The sequence below is a fragment of the Mus caroli genome, chromosome 8, assembly GCF_900094665.2.
Source record: "Mus caroli chromosome 8, CAROLI_EIJ_v1.1, whole genome shotgun sequence".
NCBI classification, from domain to species: domain Eukaryota; kingdom Metazoa; phylum Chordata; class Mammalia; order Rodentia; family Muridae; genus Mus; species Mus caroli.
Window position 1 is genome coordinate 39,755,101 of NC_034577.1, and position 26,689 is coordinate 39,781,789.

At 43.2% G+C, this 26,689-nt stretch overlaps 2 protein-coding genes across 7 annotated transcripts in view; one reads left to right on the plus strand and one right to left on the minus strand.

The window, feature by feature from the left end:
- The window catches only part of Snx25 (sorting nexin 25), a 116,837-nt gene extending 113,178 nt beyond the window's left edge, over window positions 1–3,659 (minus strand). The window contains exon 1 of the mRNA XM_021169438.2: window positions 3,200–3,659. Coding sequence (XP_021025097.2) covers window positions 3,200–3,574 — 375 coding nt within the window. The 5' untranslated portion in view covers window positions 3,575–3,659. The remainder of the gene's footprint in view (window positions 1–3,199) is intronic.
- Window positions 3,263–26,689, plus strand: part of Cfap97 (cilia and flagella associated protein 97) — a 45,965-nt gene continuing 22,538 nt past the window's right edge. Inside the window, exons 1-3 of one of the 6 annotated variants that reach the window (XM_021169442.2) lie at window positions 15,470–15,626; window positions 16,229–16,359; window positions 20,898–22,003. In XM_021169442.2, coding sequence (XP_021025101.1) covers window positions 20,914–22,003 — 1,090 coding nt within the window. In that variant the 5' untranslated portion in view covers window positions 15,470–15,626; window positions 16,229–16,359; window positions 20,898–20,913. The other 5 variants (XM_021169443.2, XM_021169445.1, XM_021169440.2 and 2 more) reach the window with 5 other exon arrangements.

Here is a 26,689-nt window from a genome sequence, read left to right on the forward strand (position 1 = left end):
AAAAAAAAAAAAAAAAAAAAAAAACCCACAACAACCAACAACCAAAAAAAAACAACAAAAAAAGAAAATTCCAAAAATGCCATTGAGTTCATTTTGTATCATCTCCGGTGGGTATGAGGCCTGCCTGCCCTTAAATGTGGTTTTACACACCCAGTGAGACTGTTGGAGAAAACTAATTTTCCTTTGTGAGTGGGAGCTCATATCCACTTCCCATCTTGGCACTGGGACCCCATCTGGCTTAGACCTGTGCAGGCCCTGTGTGTGCCTCGACAGTCTCTGTGAGTCCACAGGTACGTCAGTCCTCTTGTGTCCAGAAGGCCCTGTTTCTTTGGTGACCCTATCCCCTCTGGCTCTCACAGTCTTTCTGCCTCTTTAGTGGAGTAACATTTTCATGAAGTTGAGCAACTGCCATTCTCCTGGCCCCAAAGGACTTAAGCTGTTTTCAGTTTTATGATAATATTTATCAACTTGATAGAAATGTCAACTGCTGACCTTTGGCCTGGACTTAGGCAAGTGTACCCACATACATGTATACACACATACATGCAGACACCATATATACACTTTTTTAAAAGTATTCTTTAAAAAGAGAGAGAGTTCAAGGCTAGTCTGGCCTATATAGCAAGCCTCTGCCTCCAAAAACAAAAACAAAAACAAAAAACAAGTCTTTATCTACTGTTAGCAATGTGTGCAGGTTTGGGTTTTTTTCCTCCACCGAAGGAAACCAAAGAGGGAGAGAAGTTGGGAGAGAAGGGATAGAAAAGGATTTTTATCCAGCCTGTATGTAAAGCCTTGGAAGGGCACTACAGAAGTACAGAGCATTTTTAAATTCTGAATCTGAATTTCTGTAGTATTCACTGCTCGGCTGTCTCCATTTGGCTGACTGCTAGCCAGCCTCCTGTTCTACATATGGTGGATGACCTGTGTGGTCCAGTTTCTAGTCTACTCCCACAGAACTCCCAGATATCTTACACTACACCACATGTCTCTGCTTCCCAGCCCTCCATTCATAAAGACAACACTCACTTAAAAACCTGAGTTAATGCAAATAACAGCAAACGGTGGGGCTGGAGTAAGCATCGCCTGTAAGAAAACCTGAATATTCTGTGACTAACATGCCCTTCAATTTTTTTTAAAGATTTATTTATTTATTTTATGTATGTGAGCACACTGTAGCTGTACAGATGGTTGTGAGCCTTCATGTGGTTGTTGGGGATTGAATTTAGGACTTCTGCTCCCTCCAGACAGCCCCGCTTGCTCAGTCCGGCCCAAAGATTTATTTATTATTATACATAAGTACACTATCGCTATATTCAGATGCACCAGAAGAGGGCATCAGATCTCATTAAGGGTGGTTATGAGCCACCATGTGGTTGCTGAGATTTGAACTCAGGACCTTTGGAAGAGCAGTCAGTGCTCTTACCCGCTGAGCCATCTCACCAGCCCGCCCTTCAGTTTTTGATCTGCAACTTAGAAAGTAGCTTCCTGATGATTTTAGGTAAAGCTGTCACCAGGATTTGAGTTGAAATGGGATAGCCAGTAATACCTTTCCCCAGGTTAAAATGTACCCCTTCTATAACCTGAAATCAGGTTTACACTTGCTGGACTTTTTTTCCCCTAAATCATTTGCAAAATCATTTTCCTGGACGACAATTTAAATTTCCCTTTACTCAGAAACAAACCAGGAGGTGTGATGGTGTATGCCCTGAAGGAAACCAAGAGGCAATCCCTGCAGTGAGGAGGTTGGGGACCTGACAGGTAAATGATAATATCACAACTGTGAACCTAGCCCACCATTTGCACTCCTTTCCTTCACCTACATTCATGCACAGCCACTCAGCTCTTAGTTTCATTTTTGCTTTATAAACACCATCCAAAATTATCTTATTTCTTGTCTGGTTCCTCACAGGAATATAATCTGCATTGACTAGAACTTTTACGTGGCTTGCTAATTCAACCCAAACTTCAAAAACATGTAAGAGTTGGTTTATAAAAGATGCTCAATAAATTTATACTGAACTTAGTATATGTTTGTATGTATAATATTTAAACTGTGGTGTGCCTTCTAGGTCTAAAACCTAACTGGTAAACTTTTAGGACCCTTACTTATTAGAACTGAGAAAAGAATAGAAGGAAGAACACATCTACCCACCAACTCTAAGTTGCAAACGATAGTTACAAATAAATGTTTAGCCAAATCAAAGTTTCTAAGCGGAACAGGCATTGCTATTCTTTTGAGACTGCCGCTGTGTTTCCTGAGTCTAATAAGTGAGGATGCCATTCTGAAGGGACAGGCTCTGGAAAGTCATTTTGAAACGTAGGAAGCTCTTCCACAAAGTAATAAACGGTTCATGCCATAAGCAAACAGAAACTCCGGGGACAGCAGTCACTCTAACAAACGTTTTCATGAAGTTGAGCCACTGCCATTGCCCTGGCCCCCAAGATCTCGGGCAATTTTAGTTTTATGAAGATATCAATCAGCCAAGTTCCGGTAAAATGAAGGTCCTTTTAAAGGGTTATTATAAACAGACTGGAGGTAAAGTTTGATATAAGGCAAACAGAGGGTCGGTAGGAAGGAGGGCAAAGCACGTTGAAAATCCAGTCCTTTCCTAGGTTCCGCAACATAACCTACATATTCCTACTTAACCACAACCCTGATGTCCTACACCTGCCTGAGGACAGCTTTTCCTCTTAACAAACGACAGTGGTTCCTGGTGAGCATGCCGCCCCCTCAACCCCCTCAAATCATGACAACTTAACCAACATGATGGAAGACAGGACATTACAGGTATGAAGTACGCGGGGCCCATTGAGTGAGCTCCCTCGGACTGGGTGACCTAACCAAGTTTTCTCTTCTGGAAGCCAGTCATAAAGTTATCTCCCAGCCACTACAGCTCGAAGAACCAAACAGGAGCATCAGTGCTGAATGCGAAGCCTGCCTCCTGTGGGTGCTGTGAGCGGATTTTTCACGGCACTCACCAACTGCACTTCAACATCGGAGACCCGCCTGGATGGATCTCTCCGTGCAGAGGATGGTGGATGAGTTAACTAGAGCTCCTAAAACGGCGCGCGTGGCCAAGCCCGCGCCGCCCAGTCTTCCGCGGGCTTCGGCTGCGGGAGGGCCACCCGGCCGGAGCCCCCCGGGGTCTGCGCGCGCACGAGGCCGCGGGCACGCGAGGCAGCCGAGACCGGTACTCACCCGCAGCGGACAGCGGACGGTCGCCGCCAGCCGGCTCCAGGAAGAGACGAAGTCCGGCGTCCGGGCGCGCGGGCTCCAGCAGACGAGCGAGACCAGTGTCCCCAGCAGCAAGGCGGCCGCGGCGCAGCTCAGGTACAGGCTGAGGCGCAGCAGCACGGCGCCCGGCCCCGTGCCCGCCGCCGGTCCCCAGCCCGGGACCAGGCAGCACAGCGCCAGCACGGCCAGGGCGGCCACGGCCGCGGGCCCCCGCCAGCCCCAGCCCGGGAGGTCCGCCGTCCGCGGCCGATCCGCGGAGCCCCGGGCAGCGCAGCAGGCGTCTGCGGCGGACGTGGGGCCGCGGCGGGCGCCGCTGCTGTCGGTGGCATCGCGGTGCATGCTGCTTCCTGGGCCGCTGGCGACAGGCTCATCTCCCGGCCCGCTGCCCCCCGGCGCCGCCCCGGGCCGTGGCCTGTGCGCGGCGCCCCGCCGCCTCGCCGCTCCCGCCGCCGCTCGCGAGGCAAGGGCAGCCCGCGCTCATGCCCTCGCCGGCGGCCCTGCGCGGGAACCGCTCCAACAGACACCGCCGCGCCCCCCGCCCGTCTCGGTGCCGCCGCCCCGCGCCGGGCCCGCAGCTGCCCGCCGACCGGGCGCGCCCAGGTAGCGGGACCGCGAGGGGGACTGAAACCCCAAGGGCTCGAGACGCGCGGGGGCGGGGGCGGGACCTTCGGCTGAGTGACAGTGGGGCGGGGTCGCCCCGCCCACCCGGGGCGGGGGCGGCCGGAAAGGGGCGCGACCAATCGCAGTGGACCCCGCTACTTCCCGAGCCCCGCCCCCGCCCCCCGGGGACCGCGTCTGTTCGTGGAAAATTTTGCTGCAGGTGTCAGAAGCCTGCGTTGAGCTCCGCTCAGGTACCCCCTTATTTTCGCCTCTCCGCTCCTCGCCTTGCCTACAGCCCCATACCAGACGCCAGCCTTGTTCTCTAGCTCTCTGATTAACCTCGTACTGTCCCTGATCCTCTCTTTTACTACTTTCTTCCAACCGACCCCACTCCACTGCCCAAGGGTAGGGGACTAAGACAAACCTGGAGGAGTCAAGCGAAGCCTGTGGTTCCCACTTACTTATGGAAAGACTCCCCAGTGCCAGAGAGTGTATGTACATAGCTGCCACAATCGATTTGGCTCCGATTTTGTGTTTTTGTTGCCAACAACTACTCGGTACAAAAGCTGTTACCCACGCAAAAGAAACTGGTTGAAAGAATTTTGAGAGAACATATTTTCTTTTCCTCTCTTGACTGCAGCCGGTAGTCTACAGACAACGTTTGCTGAGATGAAAGATGTCCAAATGCTGCTCAATACTATAACAGAGCTGCCAAAGCCCATAAAGGGTGTTGACTGTCTTAGAGAGATGATGGAAATGAAGGATTTCTGAAGACACTGGGAGAGGAGATAGAGTAGAGAAGACCAACAAAAAAAAAAAAAATGAAATAAGAAAACAAGAGAAGCTTGACAGATAAGGAGCTAGCACCTCCCTCCTGCCCCCATTGACACTGTGATGAAGAATTCCAGGTTCTTTAACTTGTACTATTTTGTTTTGTGACAGGGTCTCTCTGTGTAAACCTGGCTATCCTGAAACTCACTATGTGGACCAGGCTAGTCTGGACCCCCCCAGAGATCTGCTTGCCTCTGCTTTCAGAGTACTGGAATCAAAGGTGTGCAGCCTAGGTTTGCAGTGTTCGCTAATATGTTGATGGGTAGTGCCCTCTGAGTAGCAGACAAGTAACATACGTGTTACAATGCAGCATTATATATTGTGGCTACACTGGGTTTTTGATTTTGTTTTTTTCTGTAAAGGGGTCGTTCCATCTGTAATAAGTATTGTGCCATTTCATCAAAAAAAAAAAAGAGAGAGAGAGAAAAGTCACAATACTCATGAAGCAAAGTGTTTGCTTGCTTGCTTAAAACAAAGTATTACACAAAAAAAGTTATTATTCAAGAGAAGGCACAGGTGTACATTAACAGTCCACCCATGTATTCATTCCAGGTCTTCATAATAAATTTCCCCAATGGCATATGGATTTCAAGTGGGAGATGAAGTCATATATTTAAAAAGCATCCCTAAAATTTAATTCTAATAGAATGTAGTATTTAAGTGAATTGTTTTTATAACTATTTAAAGACAAGTATGTTTCTCATGTTTCTAAAAGGGTTTCTAAAAAGATTTTTAAATTTTTAAATTTTATTTTATGCGAGCACTTTGCTTGCCTGTGTTTGTTTGTGTGCTGTGTGCATGTGGTGCTCACTGCAAGAAAAGAACATGGGATCCCCAGAACTGGAGGTAGGAACAGCTATGTGTGACTGTGACCATGAGGATGCTGGGAACTGAACCTGACTCCGCTGTAAGACCATTGAGTGCTCTTCACCACGGAGCTATCTCTTCCGCCCCAAGCTTGTCGCTTTTTAATATTAGTTGGTGTTCACAGAACATTGCATTCTTTTATATGGGCTAAGAAAACGTAGGAAGATAATGAGTTTCTCATACCAAATGTGATTACAGAGAAAAGCTCTAGACATTTCATCCCCACCCCAACAGATACTGTCGAGCCTGATGACAGATGGGGAAATAGAGGCACTAGAGGAACTTGACTCGATCGCAAAGCTAGTAGACCTTGGAACTAGGATTTGATGTCACTCCACATAAGACTCCCTTCAGTTTCAACACTTAACTTCTGTACCACAGCATTTCTGAAGAACTCAATGGCTTTATCATCTCACATTCCAAAGGAGCAAAAACAGGGTTTCATAAACCCATGAGTCTAAGACCAGTGTGCCGTGCTCTAGAATGTCCAGTGGTGTTGCTCTGTGAGAACAGAAGCACACTTGTTGCCCTGGCATGAACGGAGTGAGTATAATTAGCAAGGGGAAACTGGCCTAACATTTACTGCAGGCCAACTCTGTAACTGAAGTAAGTATGGTTCCAAGAGTAATGCAGGGCTGGAGAAGTGCACACCCACAGTCTGACAGCTGCCTCAGAGCACACACTCTCTTACTGCTAGGCCAGCTCTGGTGTGTATGGCAGGAGGATCACTGACGTGAGGCAACACCAAGGGATAGAAGGGCGTGGCTGACCTCAGAAGGCATTGAAGAAAATGAGGCACAAAATCAGTACCTCATTGTAACCTGAGTCCCTTAAATCTGAGTCGGAATGTCCCTTTCCTGTAGTCCTGTGGGGTCCTAACAGTTCCTTTGAAAAGGTTTATTATATATATTTTTTATGTGTATGTGGGTGGACCTGAGTGGAGGTGTGTGCACTTGGTATGTGGCCACGAGGCCAGAGTTCAGAGGAGGGCATCAAGTCTCCGGGAACTTAAGCCACCCAGTGTAGGTGCTGGGCACCAAACCTGGGTCTTCTGTAAAAGCAATATATGCTCTGGAGAGCTGAGCCACCTCTCTAACCCCTAAGTCCTATCAGCTTTAAGAGCTGAAAGAGAAAATTAAAAAATAATGTCTTGGGCACTGAAGAGATGGCTCAGCGGTTAAGAGCACTGGCTGCTCTTCCAGAGATTCTGAGTTCACATGGTGGCTCACAACCATCTGTAATGGGATCTGATGCCCTCTTTTGGTGTGTCTGAAGACAGCTACAGTGTACTGTCATAATAAATCTTTTAAAAATCTTTTAAAAAATGAAAGTAATGTCTTACTTATATACCTTTATTGTTAGTGCATTCTGATAGGCCCCAAGGCAATCTTTACCATGTAAGTGGAGTAATGAAATGTAAGTGGGAGTGAATGGCTTCTGACTGAACTCCCAATGAAGATAAGGAGGAAATGGCCATTTTAAAATGCCAGACAAAGCAGGTGGACATCACTCATCTTTGTCTAAGAATGTATTGGCAATGTTTACAGGATGGTGAACCTCTCAATGCAATTTCAGAACATATGTAAATTATAGTGAGTGGTGTTCCATATTTGTAAGTAAAAATGTTCATATTGAAAACTTATGCAAAGTCAGAGAGATTTTGGAACAGTTAGCCTAAATGGGATGTCTCTATCAAATCCTTCCTCTCAGAACCCAGGGAACTCCCTCAGAAGAGGAGCCAGAAAGAATGTAAGAGCAGACAGGATGGAGGACTGCAAGAAAGCAAGGCCCTCTAAATCAACATGAGCAAAGCTCATATGAACTCACAGAGACTGAGGCAGCATGCACAGGGCCTGCATGAGTCTGCACCAGGTCCTCCACACATATATTATGGCTTCTACTTTAATGGGATTCCTGATGAGCAAATGAATGGGTCTTTGATTCTTGTGCCTTCTGTTGGGCTCTTTTCCTTCTCTTACCCAACTTTGATGTGATAGTTTTTATCTTATTATATTTGATTTTGTTGTATTTTATTATTGTCTCTTAGAAGTCTGTTCTTTTCAACTGGGAGACCAAAAGGGACTGGACCCAGATGGGAGGGAAGGTGGGGAAGACCTGGGAGGAGTAGAGGGAAGGAAAACCATAACCAGGATATATTATGTGAGAAAGGAATCTATTTTAAATAAAAGGGAAAAAAAGAAAAATTATCCAACGTCATTAATCTTTTAAAAAGAAACAGATTTTAAATTACTGAAAGTGAAATCAGTGTATACCAGGACAAATAGTTGTCAAAGGTCTATCCTAAAACTGAAATCCAGAGACTATGAAGTCAATCGCCTTTGCATAATGAACTACCTCCACATAAGTCATCTATGACTGCGAAGTACAGGTCAGACATGTCAGGTATGGGCTAGGCTCAGCTGCAAGTTCTGCTCTTCCTGTCTGGGTCTCCAGTGGACAGGGAGCCAGCTGGCACATAGCACAAAAGGCACTGCCTTCCTACCCTCCGAGAGGTTAGCCTAGGCTACTCCACATGACAGTATTGGGGATGGAAATCTGAACTTTGTTTGTTTGTATATAGCTTTTGCTGTTTTTGTATTTCCCCCCTTTGATACCCTCAGGAGAAAACAAGGAGCAGTGTGCATGTGTGTGGGGGTGGGGATTTTTTTCCTTTAATGTTTATGTTGTTGTGAAGTACCCTAAAGTGGCTAGAAGAGACGTTGGATCCCATGGAGCTGGAGATAAAGGCATTGTAAACCACCAGATGTGGGTTCTGGGAACTGAATTCAGGACTTCTGGAAGAGATACAAATATTCTTACCCCTGCCCCATGCATGATGGGTGTTTAGTTGTAAGTATAACTCGTCTGTTTACTCTTTCAATGACCTACCACAATTTGGCTGAATAAATACATTAATCAATTTTTGGTGGATCATCAGATCATCCAGATCAGTAGAGTCTAGTGACTTGTTACTAAAAATATATTAGTTCCCATCTAATATCCTTATCATCTGTCCCCTCCTATTGAGGATGGCATCAGAGGACACAGATAGGTGATATCTATGTTTGCCAGTTGTGAAGTCTATCCTAGCCATATAATTTAATTCTTACTAAATCACTAATATTTCAAGTTATAAAACCTAAAAATAACTGTAAACTCATCTGGCCTTTAACATCCAATATTAGTAATTGGCAAATTATTAAGACTTTGATATCTCATGATCCCAATAATGCATATGGGTTAAACTTTTGAATGTTCTATGTGCTACTTCACTACATTTGTTTGAGGAGAGAGAGAAATTGATCACAATGGTCTGGATGTTTGAAGTCTCCTTCCAAATACCTATGCTGAAACCCAATTACCAATGATTAACTATTGGAAGGTGTGACTACAGGAAGGGCATTGGCACAGCCTATATGGGTGATGTTAGCATCTCTTAAAAAGCTATAGAGATGGCTCATCAGTTAAGAGTTCTGGCTGCTCTTCCAGAGGTCCAGGATGAGATTTCCCATACCACCTGGCACCTGTAACTCAAGTTCCAAGGCATCCAACACATTTTTCTGGCTTCCTTGGGCACTGCACCCAGGCAAAATACCCACACACATAAAATAAAAATAAAGGTTAAAGCTGGGCAGTGGTGGCGCATGCCTTTTATCCCAGCACTTGGGAGGCAGGGGCAGGCAGTTTTCTGAGTTTGAGGCCAGCCTGGTCTACAGAGTGAGTTCCAGGACAGCCAGGGCTATAAATAAATAAATAAATAAATAAATAAAATAAAGGTTAAAATTTTTTAAGGCGCTATGAATCAGATGTAGTGGGGGCAAGCCTGAAATCCTAGAATTAGAAGAGGAAGATCAGGAGTTCAAGGCCATCCTCAGTGAGTGTGAAGACAGCCTGAGCTCCATGAAACCTTACCTCAAGAAAGGAGAGAAGACATGAAGTGGAAACTTAAGGGATCTTTGGAGAGTCTTGTGTTGTGTTGGAAGGTGTTTTGCTGGGGCATGAAGGAATGTTTTCCTGAAGTGTACACAGGTGGAGAACTAAGGCCAACTCCTGAAGGAACATTTTGCTGAAGCAGACACAGGTGAGAGGATGTTCTGCTAAAGCAAGCATGTGAAAGGACACGTGATGAAGGCGTCTTGGCTAACAGCACACATGAATTGGTCCGCCTTACGTCCTGTAGTTGAGCTGCATTTGTTGGGTCTCCTTAGAGAAATGCACCAAACAACTTCTGGTAGTGTGCTGCAGTTTCTTGCCGCTTCCATAGACTCGGGCTGATTGGCAGAGTGATGTCAGCTGAGACAGATGTACATGTTGAAACAAGACACATGCTGTGGGTTGAAGAGGAGGCTCCGTTTCGGGTGGAACCTTTGGTTTCGCTTTTGTTTCTCGAAGAGTCAGGGCTCAGAAGCCTGACCTACGCTGGAGAATGACGGTGGATTCTGGACGAGGTCCTGCCAGATAGTAATGTTGATCCGGGTAGGACCCAGGTCTGCTCTGAAAAACAAGGGCTTTAACTTCAAAGATAAGAGTCAAATCAAAAGTCCCCTCCGGTGGCCATCCTACATCAAAAGCCGGCCACTCGGAGACGCAAAAAGTCTGCAAGGTCTTTTCTTAATTTCTACTGAAAGATTATGGGCCCTTGACCTAACTTCAGTCCAGTGGTCTAAAGTCAAACTTAGGCAGGTCATTTACAGTCTGTCCCATCGTTCAAACCACAGAAAACACAAAACAGACACACACACACAGACAAATGCCCGTCTTCTAAAGGACAAAACCAACTCAGAAATGCAAAAAAGTCCGGGAAGTGCGTAAGTCTTCCAATCTAGGAAGACTACTGACTCTTCACTCCCCGCCCCAGAGGGACTCTGGAGTCCTTCCCCTCGCTCCGGGGTGTCCCCCAGAGTGGGCAGCCAGTGATTCCAGCACGTCTGCTGTTCACACTCCATGCCTTATCTTGAGGCACAGGTCTCCATTTCTCATGAAACGTCGTGGCTGCAAATTTCAGCACCAAACCTCTCCAGCTCACAGAAATATTTTTAGACAAGAAATCTCACCTCCAAGTGGGTCTTCAGAGACGTGGGTGGTCACGCCAATCCTGGGACGAGCCTCCAATGAAAGATCTCCAAAGAGAGACCCTCACTCAAGCCTCGGGTATAATAGCAGACCCCCAAGAACTCACGAGAGACCAAACTTGATGCAAACCACACGAAGCTTTATTCGGGGAAAGCCAGAGCTCTGGGGACGACTCGTATCCCATGCAGGGGTAGAGGAGTCGACCCCGAGGGGAAAGGGGTCCCAGTTTTTAATAGGCCCTCAGTGGGGAAAGGAGAAGGGGGCAGTACGGGATTTCCAGATCTAAACAATGTCTATTCCAAAATGATTTCTCAAGAAATGGGCATGGGAGGGGTACAAGGAAAGAGTCTGGTGCAGGTGCAGCAAATCCAGATTGGCCCTGGCTGTGGTTGCTGGGGAGACTTTCTGACTCTTCCCCAGCAACCAATATCACAAACACCTGGCAATGGGCTTCAATGGGCACACACAAGGGTTCAAGGAATGGTCAAAACATTGGCAGACACATGGGTTCTAGGAGCAGCCAGAGCATTGTGCACCTCTATTTTTCTAAATCAGTGAAGCTAGTTCTGCTAACAATGAAATCTATTTTGCCAATTTCAGGGCTTCTGTGACCTTTTACATTCTGTCAGGATCTTTCACTACTGCTGACCTGTGAACTGAACTGCCAATTTCCAGACAACACAGACAGGATTTGCTGCAAAGAACCATTTCTAAACAGGTCCATTTCCCCTATATCCTTTCTTCTCCACTACCTCTGGTGCGTGGTGGGCTAAAGGGAGGTTAAAGTGTTTGAGAACCATCATTAAAAATAAGGTTTGAAGATAATTAAAGTTACAAAGACAAGACCCCTGCCATGACTCTTACACCGACACGGAGACAGGCCATCTCTGGACCAGGAATCAAGGTGCCTTACCTGCTGCCACCTTGAACTGCTTTTCCTTTCTCCTGAACTGGGGGAGAGAAGATACACTATAGGATTTGTTGTAACCAGCCTGAAGGACAATAATGAATCAAGACTTAAAAAAAAAATTCAGTCTTCAAGAGAATCGTTATTAAAAGTCAATTGCTGGGGGCTGGTGAGATGGCTCAGTGGTTAAGAGTGCCGATTGCTCTTCCAAAGGTCCTGAGTTCAAATCCCAGCAACCACATGGTGTCTCACAACCATCTGTAACAAAATCTGATGTCCTCTTCTGGAGTGTATGAAGACAGCTACAGTGTACTTACATATAATAAGTAAATAAATATTTTTTTTGAAAAAAGTCAATTGCTTTTATTGTAAAATACACAAAACTGAAATGTTACCATAGTAACCATTTTCACAGTGTAGTAGTAAGAACATTCATGTTGTGTAACAGTCATTATACATTTCCAGAATTTCCTCTCGCAGGCAATTGCATAGATACTCTGCCACCAAAGAACTCATGCTATCCATGTCCAAAACTCTCTCTACCAGGCTACTGGACAGAAGCTCTGCCATCAAACAACTTGCCAGTCTCCTCCCCAGAACCGCTTCACACTCACTCTGACTCATGTCCATGAATTACATTATTCCAGGCCTCTTACACGTGGAATCATGTATTTGTCTTTTCTGACGAGCTTTTTTCATTTAGCATCATTTCTTAAACTTTCATGTATTAGGATTTCGTTCCTTTTTGTGATTGGGTAAAATTCCACTGTGTATGCAAGTGCCTGTATCAACATTTTATGTTCATAGACTCAGGTTATTTTTATATTTTGAGTATTATAAATAACAATACTACGAATCTAGATGTACAAATATCCAAAACGCTGCTTTGAATTCTTTTGGGCATATATCCTGAAATGGAATTGCTAGTTCATATAATTCTATTTACTATTTTCAAGGAAATACCATAATTTCCTCTCCTGCTGTCTTATGTATCAACTGTGCAAAAGGCTTCCAATTTCTTTGAGTCTTGTCCATCTTGTTGTCTATTTCTAGTTTTTGCAACAGCTATTTATAAAATGGTAACTCTCCAAGAGGGGCTAAAATGAACCTCATTGTCTGACTTTGTATGCTTGGTGTGCAGGTACAGATGTACCACAGTGAAGCTGTGGTTCTAGGGTAACTTTGTGAGCACAGGTGTGTCATAGAAAAGTTGTGAGGTTGTAGCCAGTTTTTTACTTCCACTGTGGAATCTAGAAGTCCTATTCAGGTTGTCAGGTTGCCTTTGGAATTACTTTGTACCAGTTGTGCTGTCTCCCTGGCCTTGGATGTTTTCTTGTGTTCTGGGATCTAATTCTAGCACATTTACTTACCAGACGCGATCATCTCACAGGCCTTCACAGATTTTTGATATGCATTTCCTTAATGGGTAGTGTCTTAAGTGACTTTTTTATTGCTGTGTCAAAGCACCGTGACCAAGGCAACTTATAAAATAGAGCATTTAGTTGGGTTCCCAGTTTCAGAGGGTCAGAGTCCATGATAGCAAAGGCATGGCATGGCAGCAGGGACAGATGACAACTCCCTTCTTAATCCAAAAGCAGGAGGCAGAGGGGTAGGCTTTTGAGGCCTTTGCCAAAGCTCACCCCTAGTGCCACACTTCCAACAAGGCACACCTTACTCCTTCCCAAACACTTCCACCAACTGAGGACTAAGCATTCAAACACATGCATATAGAGGTTATTTTCATTCAAATCATCATATTTAGTGAAGTCCCTGTGTTTTCTTGTGTTGTTGGCTATTTGTATCTTCTTTGGAGAAATGTCTACTCAAACACTTTATATCTACCCTGACAGAATATTTTTTCATTAGTTAAAAATTAAGTGAAATACTGTCTTTGAGCCAACAAAATGAAGAAAAAACTTTCTCTTTGTTAATAATCAGGACCCCAAAAATATAAAATATACTGTTCAAAATAAGAGTTCTTTCTTGAGTCTGATGGCTGTGGTTGTGATCACACATACACACACACACACACACACTTGATTAGAAACACCTAGACATTTAGTGAAGCTCACCTCTGGGTGTGTCTGTAAGGGCATTTCCAGAGACATCATGTGGGCTCTGATCTCATCAATGAAGTGACCCTTGATGGATTCATAATATGCTGGCATTATTAGCAGGTGGTGATAGGGAGGAGGTGGGGCCTAGGTAGAAGAAGGTCACTAGAGGTATTTCTAGCGTTATACCTTGCCCTGGCCTCTTCCTGTAGGCCAGATTCTCCAGTTTTATAATTCCACAAACTGCTGCTCTGTAGTGCCATGAAGGACTGAACCCTCTCAAAATGTGAGTCAACACATCTTTCCTCACTGTGTTAGCTATTCTGTCATGGCTCTGACAAACAATCCACTGGTAGTCCCTAGGATATAATGTTAAGTTTGTGCTCGCTTCCTTTGTACCTTTATTTAAGTGCTGAGAACTTATTATGGCTGTAACAAATTACTACAAAGTTAGATGTATAAAACAACTCATCGATTTGGATTAGGGAGCTGTGGAGGTCAGAAATCTAAGATCCAGGCATATTTGAGTTCTTTCGGAGTAGAAGTCACTTCTCCCCTCTTTTCAGTCTTCCAGAGATGCATGCATTCTTTGGGCTCATTGACTCTTCCACACATCACTCAACTATTTTGTAGCCCAGCTCCCACAACTAACTGGCTTGGAAGCTTTTGCCTCTCCCTTTTATAGGGATTTATAGTGGCTGATTACACAAAGAGCTCCTGGATAATGTAAATATAATTGCATCAGCTAATTTCTTGTGCCAGATAAAGTAACATATTCGTGTACTCTGGTGATAAGAGGATAGAGATCAGGAGTGTAGTGCGTTCCTGACCCTTAGATGTGTCAACAAGAAATTAAGGCACTCAACCGTCTGTAGAGATCATTTTTTAGATTGCTTAAAGTGGACCTTCACCATCAGAAGGGCCATCCTTTATAGGTTACCTGCCCCTGGTGCATATTAACTATGCTTGAATTTGAACTTTTACCCCCTTTGACACGGGCCTCACGATACAGCCCTGGCTGGCCTGGAAGTCACTATGTAGAACACAGGGATCCCTCTCCCTCTATTCCCAAGTGCTGAGACTAACGGCATCCACCACCAGGACTGGTTCGTGTAAACAGCGTTTTGCTGAAATAAAATCGAACAAAACACACAGTCGTCCTCCATTTTTATTACTGTCATCTTGTTACAGAATTACAAGATTACAGCGTCTTTGTAGGAAACCATCCCGGACGTCTAGACCTACCGCAGCGTCGTGGGTAGGCGAGCAGGTGATGCCCTGGACAACAGGGAGGCCTTGGTGGCCTCCTTTCCATGAGCCTCCGAGACCTCGCGAGGTCCTGCCGAGAAGCTGTCGCCCCTGCAGCGCCGGCCTGATCACTTTGACCGGGTCTCCCGGAACTACCGACAACAGGAGCGCAGCCCTCACCCTCGCCGGCAGAGACTCAGCTCCGCGCTCGCCCCGCCTTTCCCCTTCCGCCGAGTCCATCCCCCGGAGCTTCCGCCCGCGCTCCGGCGTGCGCCGGTCTCCGTTAGCTTCCACCGCGGGGGAGGGAGAATGGTGGAGGTGTGGCTGCGCGTGCGCAGAGCGAGCGAGAACCCGAACGCTCGGCGCGGCGCGAGAGTCGGTGGCGGCCACAGTTCGCAGGTGAGCGGCGCTCGGGCTTCCGCATCCGGTCGGTCTCCAGCGGGCGAGACGGCCCTCCCCTGCGTTCGGGGTCCGTTTCCCCGGCTCGGTGCCCGACGGAGGCGAGCACCCGGGGTGGGTACCGCCGAACCTCCACGGTGGGGGGACACAGGCTGTCCTCAGCCCTAGGCGCCGCCACCTCGGCCTCGCTAGCCCGCAGGGCGAGCGACGTGGTAACCGCTATTAAAAAAAAAAAAAAAAAAAAAACCGGTAGCCCGGCCCGCAGGACGCGAGAGGAGGCGTGGAGTCGGGGTCCGAGCCCACGGCTGCCCCTCTCCGGGCGTTTGAACCCGAACCCATAGCTCTGAGGCACTGAGTGTGAAGAGGCAACCGACTGGGGTCCTGGAGGAAGCCCCAGACTCCTGAAAACCAGGTGTTCAGTTTGAGCCAAGATTTTTGTACGCTTAATTTGGTGCCCTATTGTGTCCACATCGACAGATAAGGACTTATCTCAAATGTACAAAATGCCGTTCTTAATGACAGGTTATTCGAGTATTCTTTCTGGTGTGTTGGGAAAGCGCTGTTATTTCTACCGCTAGTTCTGCATAAGCTAAAACATCACTCTCTGAGTAACTTCCAGGTAGCTTTGACAGCAACCTGGCTGGATCCACCAAGAGGGTTGTTAGAGTCTCATGAACCGTCCTTTGGTTTTTATCCTTCTCCAGTGCGTTGTAAGATAATCTTAACGATCCTATAAAGCTACCATTTTTCTTGCCTATTCCCGAATGTACGTTGAATTAGAAGCAACCTTGATGTAAATTTTGGCAAAAGAATCGTTAATGAGGGAGATTGTCCGCTAAGTTTTCCTGGAACTTAAGTTTATGTGTGTACAGCCACTCTTGCCCAGTAGAAATTCTGAATATAAACACCAGAAATTTGACATAACTAGGCAGTGGGCCACCTCTCCAGCGGAGAGAGGGACGGGACGTTCTCAAAATAGGCTGGAAACATGATGGTTTTATTCTGTTTACATAGGAGGCAGAGTAAGAACCTGGGCTGAGCCTTAAATCTCCAGACCTCTTTGTGGGATAAACCCAACTGTTGTAGGTCTTTTTCTAGACACTGGATGTATAAAGGTGAACAAGACCTCTGGAGCGCCCAGTCTGGTAAGAGTGGCTATACCTCCACCTCACCCCATCCTCTCCTCTCTCCATCTTTCTCCAGAGCTCAGGTGATCCTCTTAATTCGGCTTCACTAGTAGTTGACTTATAAGCACACGCTATAAGGGGTCCAATGCTAGCCAGTCTCGTGAGGAGACTCCCGTAGGCAAAGTTTTAGACAAATCTATTCTCTTCTGGTTCTGCTGTTGGACCCCTAAGAAACTAATTAGACAAGACAGCATCAGTGTGGAAGACCACAGTACAATTTCCGGTGTCCTTCATCCGGTGCCATTAACCGTCTCTTTTGAGAAATGGCCTTGTTTGGCCTGGAACTCACCAAGTAGAAGACTGGCTGGCCAGCAAGTCCTTAAGGATCCACCACCTCAGCACCATGTTTACAAACACGCCAGCGCCCTCTCCTCCCCGCAGCCGGAGCACTGGAGCTCTTTAAGCTTTTCTGTCTCACCCAACCTACTTCTGAATAAACCTAAGCACGCACTTCAGTAAGATGTCACATGTCTGTTAGTCGAGAAACTACTGTTTCTGAGCAAACCATTAATAACTTCTGCTTTTATGATGACTGCTTTTTTCTTTATAAACTTATTGGGGGCACACTCATTAGTATTTGTGGAGGTTGGGGAGACCTGGAGGGTTTGGTTCTCCTTTTCCATCCCGTAGGTCCCAGGAATCAAAACCAGGCTGGCAGGCTTGGTAGCAAGCACCATTACTGACCCAGTGATCTCAGTGGTCCTAACTGACTTTTCAGTTATGGTTAAGATTCTGCAATCTATCTCATAATTTAGTGATTTTTTTTTTGTCTAGTATGAAATTCTTCAATTTCAAGAGAATTACGTTAGAGCTCGTACAATGTATTTTTAGGTTGATTTAGTGCTGGGTCTATCCATTTGGGAAGTAGTTATCCTAGATGAGATAATATAGCCCTTAACACTTGAAACTCCAGGACTACTCAATTTAAATTTCCATCCAGTTCTCTTATATAACCATTTAGTAACAATTTAGAATTTCCCTAGATCAGTGACATCTCAAACTCATTGATGAGACCCCCCGCCCCCAGTAAGAAACAAGTTTTATATCAAGTACCACTATACGGAATATATATAAAGATAGAAATAAGTTTCATGAAACATTACTTCAAATGTGGCATACACTTTTCACTTTTTATACTGCTGTGCTTTAAAGATTAGCATGGCCTACTGAATTTATCTTACATTGAGCTATGACATGTGGTTTATAATACTTGAGGTTGTGCTTTCAAACTGTTCTTTTGAAATTTAAGGAAACATAAAAAACATAATTGCAAAGTTATTAGCCAGAAATGATAGAGGAGGGAAACAGCCAACTGTAATTTCAGGCCTTTATTGTTTTCAAAGGTAAGTTATCTTACAAAAACAAAACAAAACAACAAAAACCATTTAAGGAGGGAGAGCTAATTGGGTTATAAAGGTCCCTGCCATTTGTTCAGTGAGTATTTTGACTTTTTGAACGTGAGTGGCTAGAATGCTATTAATATTCTGGGGATCCTGCCCTAACTAGCCTTTCCTCAGTTTTGTCCCCTCCTTTTCTTCCTGCATTTAGACTCGTAGATATTTAGTGTGTGCTCTTCCTACCCATCATCTATGGCTTTGTCTTTATGTGTGTGCCTATTGAAGACTACCACATAGTTTCCTGTTATTTATTGTTGCTCATTTAGTCCTGATTTTTAATTCAACACTATTTCTTTATAGATCTCAATGTATCCTTTTTATTGGATCTTGATAATATTTTACTTATCCATTTCTTCTTAGACACTAGGAGAGGATGTTTGTAACTCATTGCTGTTACAGAGCTTAATATACACATTCTTGTACATGTCCCTGGATTACAGACCAGAATGTGTGAAGCCAAGCTTTATGCCTGGGTACGCCTGGTTCAGTTCATCCTTCTTCATACATGAAGCATATTTTCACTTATATTGTACATTGTAGTTGTCATAGCAATGGGAAATGTTAAAATGCAGTGGCATCTCTTCTAGCAAGTCAACTTTTGTCTCCCCTCAACTTATTTAAATCTGTATGTTATTCTGAACCCAATACAGATAACTATATATGTATCTTTTTCATCCATATATATTAACTATAGCAGATCTACAAACTTCAAGTAAATTACATAATAAAGATTTTGGTTTTTGGTCGAGTCTGTCTTTTACCCTCTTTCTGGAGGACAGTGTGAGTGCTTCAGAGTCCCAATGAAAGATATATTCAAAAAGATAGCATATATATATATGTGTGTGTGTGTACGCGCTCGCACATACATACATATAAAATCTATATTTGCTGTTAATTGTTTTGATAAGAAATAAAGAGGATTCTTTATCTTTTAAAAATTAAATATTAGTTTTATAAATTACTTGAAAGAGTAGACTTTGATATCTATCTAGATATTGTGATAGCTAAAATTACACAATTTGAGGAGATTCCATCTCTTTGTTTGCTAGAGATCAAGATCTCCACCTCTAAATTATAGTCCCAGTCCCCCTCTGACACTTCAGATTTTTAATTTGAAAGAAGGCATTAATCTATGCTAACAGCCAGAAGCTAACATCTTGAATTTTAATGGAGGTATGAATTTCACACCATACTGCTGCTCAATGAGGTATTCCTCTGTTTGAATCTAGATTTGTGCTATTTAACTAATATATACTTTTATTAATCTTTACCTACCTTATAAAAATATTAAATTTCCTGGATATTATATATGATATTTGTGAGTCTGCTTGTCATAATTTTAAATTATATTTCATGTTTAAGTATTTCAAATATACCTAACAAAGTATACCTGTAAGTCTAGCAAAAAAACCATCCTAAATACTTTCTTATAAAGTTACATATTTAGTCGGATTCCCTTCAGCATTTAAAGATAGGTTCAAGCAACATTTTACAGGTCTAAGGGCAGGAAGTGTAGCTTAGTGGTAGAGAGCTTATTAATCCTCAACAGTGCAAATTATAAATAAATGAATTCATGTCTAGCTCAGCATGGTAGTGCATGCCTTTAATCCCAGCTTCCTGCGGCTAAGGCAGGCCAGTCTACGAATTTGAGTCCAGCCTGGTCTACATAGCAAGTTTCAGACTAGCCAAGGCCACATAGTGAGATCATGTCTCAACAAAGCAAAAATCAAAATTTAATTCTAATATGTATGCTTCAAGACCTTAAAGACGGAAAAAGTTACTTTGGTGATAAAAATGTGTGAATACATCCTTACTAACTCTTACATTGTTATTGATAAAGATTTCATTACTCTTAAATCATATCCATACTTATTTTCATGTCTTCCCTTGGGCTGTAGGACCACTTAACAGTAAATAAAAATGTATTCAGTGTGTCCTGGCTTCTGTAGGATATAATCGTCTAGTGCCCAGTTTACTGTGCTGAACTTACTGTAACACAGTAAGCAAGCAGCCTTGCCTCATTGGCTGCGTATTCATTATGGAAATGTTTGTGTACCCGTTCTTCAGCATAACATATGTTCCCTTTGAATGTCATTGTGGACTTAGGAGCTCTTGCAGAAATTTTCATTTATATATGTACTTTGTTTTTTAATTTGTACAGTGTCAGGCCTTTTAAACCTTGAGTTGGTTACCTTGAGAATCAATCTGACTGGGCAAATAAGTACCTGGAGTGCAATTGTGAAGGAGACAGTTGTATTGCCTGTTATGCCTCTTGGGCTTTCTGCTGCTCAGTGAGAAAGGATGGGCGAGAATGACTCGCAGTCACAGCTCTCCACGTGCAGTAAAAGAACAGAACAGGATGGCTAACGAGTAGTGAAATGCCGAAGCTCACTGGCTGATTCCATTATTTGTCCTAGAAAAGTCGGTGATTGAATGGCTTACCTGACTCTGTGAAGTTTTAGTATCAGCGGTGATTATTAATCTTATTTTGATATGGTTGAGCGATACCTTGGAGAGATTAACAAAGCATACATGGGTGTGTCTAAGGAGATTTCACGGACAGTTAAGTCAGGGCCTTAACCTAGTGATAGTCATTGGGTTAGTGGTGGGAATTAGAGAAGGGATATATGACTGGCTGGGAGGGAGTGCCACTGAACGGCCTGTCTTGCACCTTTGCTTTGCTGCTTGGCTGCTGTGAGTTAACCAGCTTGGCTCAGCCACACCCTTCTGGCCATGGAGGATCAAATCATGAGCTAAAATAAAGCTTTCCTTTTTTTTATTTTGGTATTTTATTATACTGACAATAAATGGCTTTTAGCCATTTGGTTTTTTTTTTTCTTTGAAACTCTTAATTGTACTGTACAGATGGGAGACTTTCCTTTGGATTCTGCGATATGCCTGCCCTGGTGAACTCTGAGATGTTGTATAATTTGATATCCCTGGAACTCCATCATGACTTCACAAACTTGGTTTACTTTTTAATAGTGTTGGCTTGTTTGTTTGTTTGTTGTACTACAACATTTCTTTTGGGGGGGGAAATAAAAATGACAAGTATTTGGAAGGTACTCCGGTCTGATAATTGTACTTTCCCCTTTTCAGATACACTTTTGGCGTCATGGATCGGTTTGGAGATATCTCAGAAGGTGAAGTAGACCATTCTTTCTTTGACAGTGATTTTGAAGATGCAAAGAAATGTGAAAGTAATTCCATTTTTGACAAGCAAAATGATGATGACCTTAAGGAAGGAATAAATAAGGACACCAAAAATGTAAACTTGAAATTTGGAGTACAAAATGATCATCTTAAAGAGAAAATAGATAATAACACAGAAAATGTGAACTTGAGACTTGGGATACAAACAAAGGAGAACTACCTTACTCAGAAAGGAAATGAAAGGAAAACCAACTTTTCTTCAAAGGAGCAACATACAGAAAACGATCCTACACAAACACGAAGTTCCTCAGTGTTGACTTCTTCACGATCAAAAAAATCGTGTGATGCCACAAAAGGACATAAATTAAACGTACCCGTTCCAGATAGAATTCCTAAAATTGTGAAAGGTGAGGAGAATTACTACACGGATGGGGAGGAAAGCAGCGACGATGGGAAGAAGTACGTGAGGTCTAAGTCAGCTAAGTCCTCTAGTAATTTAAAAAAGCCCGTGAGTAAGAAGTATTCTAAAATCAGCTCCTCCTCCTCCTTGTCTTCCTCATCTTCGAGATCAAACTCAGACTGCTCAGACATGGGATCTGACAGGCAAAATAAATCTGAGTCCCACTCACCAGGGAAGTGCGTTTCTACTGGAACCCCCTCGTCACCAAAACACAGGTGTAAGTCAGGAAGAAAATCAAGTGCACAGCCTTCCAGTACTAAACAAAAGACTGGTGACTATCATGAATCCGAAGACAATGTAACAGACGTAACTCCGTTGTCAACTCCAGATGTCAGCCCTGCCCAGTCGTTTGAGTTGGACCAACCGCCTGATCAAAAAGTAAAAGTTAAAAAACAAGAGAATGTGAGCCGGGATGTATATGAGGATGCGGAGGCTTTAAAGAATGATTCAAGATGTCTGAAATCAGCCAAAAGGAAAGAAAAGCATGGACAGAATTTTGCTCCAAAATCTTCAGTGTTAGATGCAAATCTAGACCGTAGATCCAAACAAAAAGTCTTACATGACACAATGGACCTTAATCATCTGTTGAAAGGTAATTTTTGAACTTCTGTATATTAAATTTTTATATTAACTAAACTCAACTATTAAGTGCTGTGCATATGCATGGGTTTTTCTTGTCAGTGTCTTTGAGATGATTGATATTTTAATAACTTTCCAAATATATTCCATTATACCATAAAACACTTGGAGTATCATTTGAATTGTCAGATAATTAAATCAATTAGGACTAGAAATTTCAGATTAGTTTTCAATTCTTCTCAAACTCACTTACTCTTCTGAGGCAGTCCTGTCTTCACTCATCAGACACCAGTAAATACCTGCACTGCATTCCACTGTTCACCTTCAGACATGACAGTGTCCAGAAAAGCACTTCCTCTAACTCTCAAAGCACAAGAACCTGTGTAAAGGAAGCATCTCCAGACAGCTTGCACTTAGGTGTAGTCCCCAGATTGCTTTAGTTACACTCTTCACTCCTGAAGCAGTCATTGGCCATGGGGAGAGACATCCGAAGCCAGGCAGACTCCTGCTGAAGTTAGTTAGGGGTGGGAGTTACAAGGCCCAAGATCTATGTGGAGGACTGTAGAAATAGGTGCAGACTGGGCAGTTGTGTTTGTTCACTTCAGTTCCTTTAAGTGTGCATATAGAACATTCTGGAATCTCATTCAGTCAACTACTCTCTTGTGGTAACTAGAACCCTGATGGCTAACCATTTCACCCAGTCCAGTGTTGATGGCAGTTCTACTTGCCAGGGGCTCATAGTTCTGGAACAACATGCCGTTTCCTTCAGGCACACTATGATGTGTGTGACAGCACATATAATAATAAAAGAACATTCAGGATTTGGAGGGATGGCTCGGTGATTAAGAGCACTCACAGGCAGATTTCTGAGCTCGAGGCCAGCCTGGTCTACAGAGTGAGTTCCAGGACAGCCAGGGCTACACAGAGAAACCCTGTCTCGAAAAACCAAAACCAACCAAACAAACAAACAAAAACCACTCACTGTTCCTGCCAGAAGACCTGGGTTTAGTTTCCACACACACTTGGCAGTTCATAGCCATCTGTGACTCCAGTTCCAGAAGATCCAACACCTTCTGGCCTTGCTAATCACTGCCTATACACGTACATGTATACGTTGCATGTACACATTACAAGGAAACACCATACATATAAAAAAATATATAAGGCTCAAAACATAAGGTATCCTTGTTACCACTAAGCTATTTCTTAGCTAGATGCTAAGAACCTATATATTTCTAATTTTTAAGTCAGAACAATAATTGCCACCCCACCTTATTCCTAAACACTTGCCTCAGTTACACTTGAAATCTTCTCTTTGAAACATAGACTCAAGCTTCAGGGTTTTTTGGTTTAGGTTTGGGTTTTTTGTTGTTGTTTTTGTTCTTTTATTTTTTTATTTTTTGGTTTTTCAAGACAGGGTTTCTCTTTATAGCCCTGGCTGTCCTGGAACTCACTTTGTAGACCAGGCTGGCCTCGAACTCAGAAATCCACCTGCCTCTGCCTCCCAAGTGCTAGGATTAAAGGCGTATGCCACCACGCCTGGCTTTAAGCTTCAGTTTTTACTGTACTATACTGTACAAGCCCTGCTGTAAGAAACTTGTTAGTAAAGCATTCTTCTGGCCTTTTGTTGTTGAGGTAGGCAGGATCTACATAGCCCAGGCTGGCCTTGAACTTTTATGATCCTCCTGCCTCAGCCCTCTGAGGGCTGGAATTAAAGTCATGGGCCATCACAGCCAGATAGTGCTTTGTAACAAAGGCAGAGAAACAAAGAGGACATTTTGCTAATTAACATACCTACTGTTAGAATCCATGAATAGTATCCACCACGGGAAGTCTTCAAAACTTTTCAAACTATTAATACATTGTGTTTTGTTATTATTTTATTAAATTATTATTCGTGCTCAGTTGACAACATGAAGCTTTTTGGATCCTCATATCTTTTCTCTGTTTGCCACCATGTACCTAAACCTTGTCCATGAAAGAGATGGTTGGTTACCAGCCCTGCCCACCTGTACCTTTTTTGCATTTCTCTCATAATATACTTTATCACTTTCATTTTCTACCAAATGGGCTTTTCTATGCTGCTATGACTTCTCTAGTTGTTCCATAGCAACCACTTTCCTGAAAGACAAATCCACTTAATACAGGGAATGTGTAACATGTTTACAAACCTTCTCATAGAAGATGACCCTGTTAGCAAACATCTGAGGGCGGGAGTTCAGCACATTGTGTCGCCCTCCTAGTGGAAACATTTTCACTGACAGGTGTAAATGAAGAGAAAAACTCACCAATTCCTGTAATGAGTTTTGATGAAAAAGTTTCATAAATTGTTTACAACAGGCAAATGTCCACATAGTAAGGAATGTGGCAAACAGTATAGAATAGTGGTTTGAAAAATTGTTGTTTGTTAAATAGAAATAAAGTTTAATAGAAAGATATGAGCAAATTTCCCAAAATAGTCAGTAGCATGGGTATTTGAACAGTATTGAATTGGGTATTGACTCAGTAAAGCAGATGCAGTTCTGGGAATTGAAACACAAGGCTTTAGACTTTTGGTGTTATTGACATGTCCATGAGCTAGATAGTAACTATTTCTAGGATGTGGTAGTTGATATAAACCGCTTGAGTTCAGTCTAGATTGAGAGTTCTGGTGTTCACTCAAAACTAATATATCAATGTAGCTTGGTATTAGAAATGTAATTTTAAGAGAACTTGAAAGAGTAGTACAATTTCAGCCTTTTAACTCTACAAGGATATTAACTTGGGGAAATTTCCATGCCCAAAATGTCCAAAGACTGTGACTGGAGTCAGATATTTATCCTTGGCCTAGAAATCCTTGACTAAGCATTGAGAGACTTAGAGGAGCAGTAAACACATTTTGATACCAGATTATATCACAAGGCTGATATATTTGGTAAGCATTTAAGGACTTGAGCAGACTGGATTACATTCCATACTTTGTCTATATAAAGTTGGATCACTGTAGAAGGACTCTGAAAGGGCCAAGTAAAGACATTTTAGAAACAGATAGCCTCAAAATTTATCTCTACTTTTGAGAAGAAAAGTAGAAGAGGACAAAGTAAAATTAAGGAAGCATTCATAAATGAAGAAAATGGTTATAAATTTTCTATCAAGGTACATGTGTGGATGTTATGGAGGGATTACAGGAAGTGCTTAACAGACCCTACTACTATCCATGAGAAAGAGATGATTGGCTTCCAGCATGCCCTGCCTGGCACTACAGGTTAATCTCTTCTTTACTGGCAGGTTGACATTGTTAATCCTTCCAACACAGTTACCTAGTGTAACCAAGCATCTGTAAAAAGCTAAAGGCAACAGAGGGGCCACATCCTTATGATAAATGTAGTATTGAGAATTGATTTTTCTTTAAAGCAAAAACTAAATGATTGTAGAGAGATCTATGAAGACAAAGCTATTGTAACTAAGAAAAGTAACCCTGGCTTGCTTTCTGCATTGTCTGTGTGCTACAGATAAGCAGTGGGTCCAGTGGGGTCTTCACGGGGCCCCAAGACAGTGGCAGCACAGTGCAGAAGCACCTGTCTTCTGTTTAAGTGAGGCACTTAAAAATGGCAAAGCTGTTATGCTCTTCCACACACATTTTTAATTTAAAAAAATTAAGTTCTGTTTATGTATGTATTTTGTGTATGTGTGTGCACATGAGCACAAATGTGCTAGAGCATGTGTGTATGGGTCCAAGGAAAATCTGTGGTCATCATTTCACTACCTCTGTCATGGAAGGTCCTGTGCATCGAACTACATTGCTTACAGGTTCTACTTATTTTATAAAAATGTTATGTTGACATATGATTGGCTTATTGTTATTGACAGAGGGATGAGTAACTATCTTTAGGTTGTTGGGATTTTTTTCCAATTTTTTATTAGGTATTTACTTCATTTACATTTCAAATGCTATCCCAAAAGTCCCCTATACCCTCCCCACCCCCCACCCACTCCCACTTCTTCGCCCTGGCGTTCCCCTGTACTGAGGCATATAAAGTTTGCAAGACCAAGGGGCCTCTCTTCCCAATGATGATCAACTAGGCCATCTTCTGATACACATGCAGCTAGAGACACGAGCTCTGGGGGTACTGGTTAGTTCATAATGTTGTTCCACCTATAGGGTTGCAGACCCCTTCAGTTCCTTGGATACTTTCTCTAGCTCCTCCATTGGGGGTCCTGTGTTCCATCCAATAGCTGACTGTGAGCATCTACTTCTGTGTTTGCTAGGCACTGGCATAGCCTTACAAGAGACAGCTATATCAGGGAAGTTGTTGGGTTTTTGTTTGCTTGTTTTGTACTATTAGGTTTTTACATAATAAATACTGGTAGATAGAACCCGTGAAGACATTAGGGTGTCTCAGCCTTTAGGAATATAAAGGATCCAAAACAAAACTGAAGAACTTGTAGGAAACTGGAGCTCTAATTTATTATAATGGTAGTGATTGCGTTCTGAAATTTGGAGGAATTTTTAGAAAAAAATGTTAGCATCCTCTTTCAGGAAAATGAGTGGCGTACTTTATAAAAGCTGTAGGAAGAAAAGCCAAACAATAAAGTAAATGATTTTAACTTAGAAGACATGTGGTTGTGTTCAAAAGTTAAATCAGAAATATTATTCAGTCTTAAAAAGGAAGAAAGAGCTGGTCTGTGCTACAGTGTGGCTGAGGCTGGAGGACTCTGT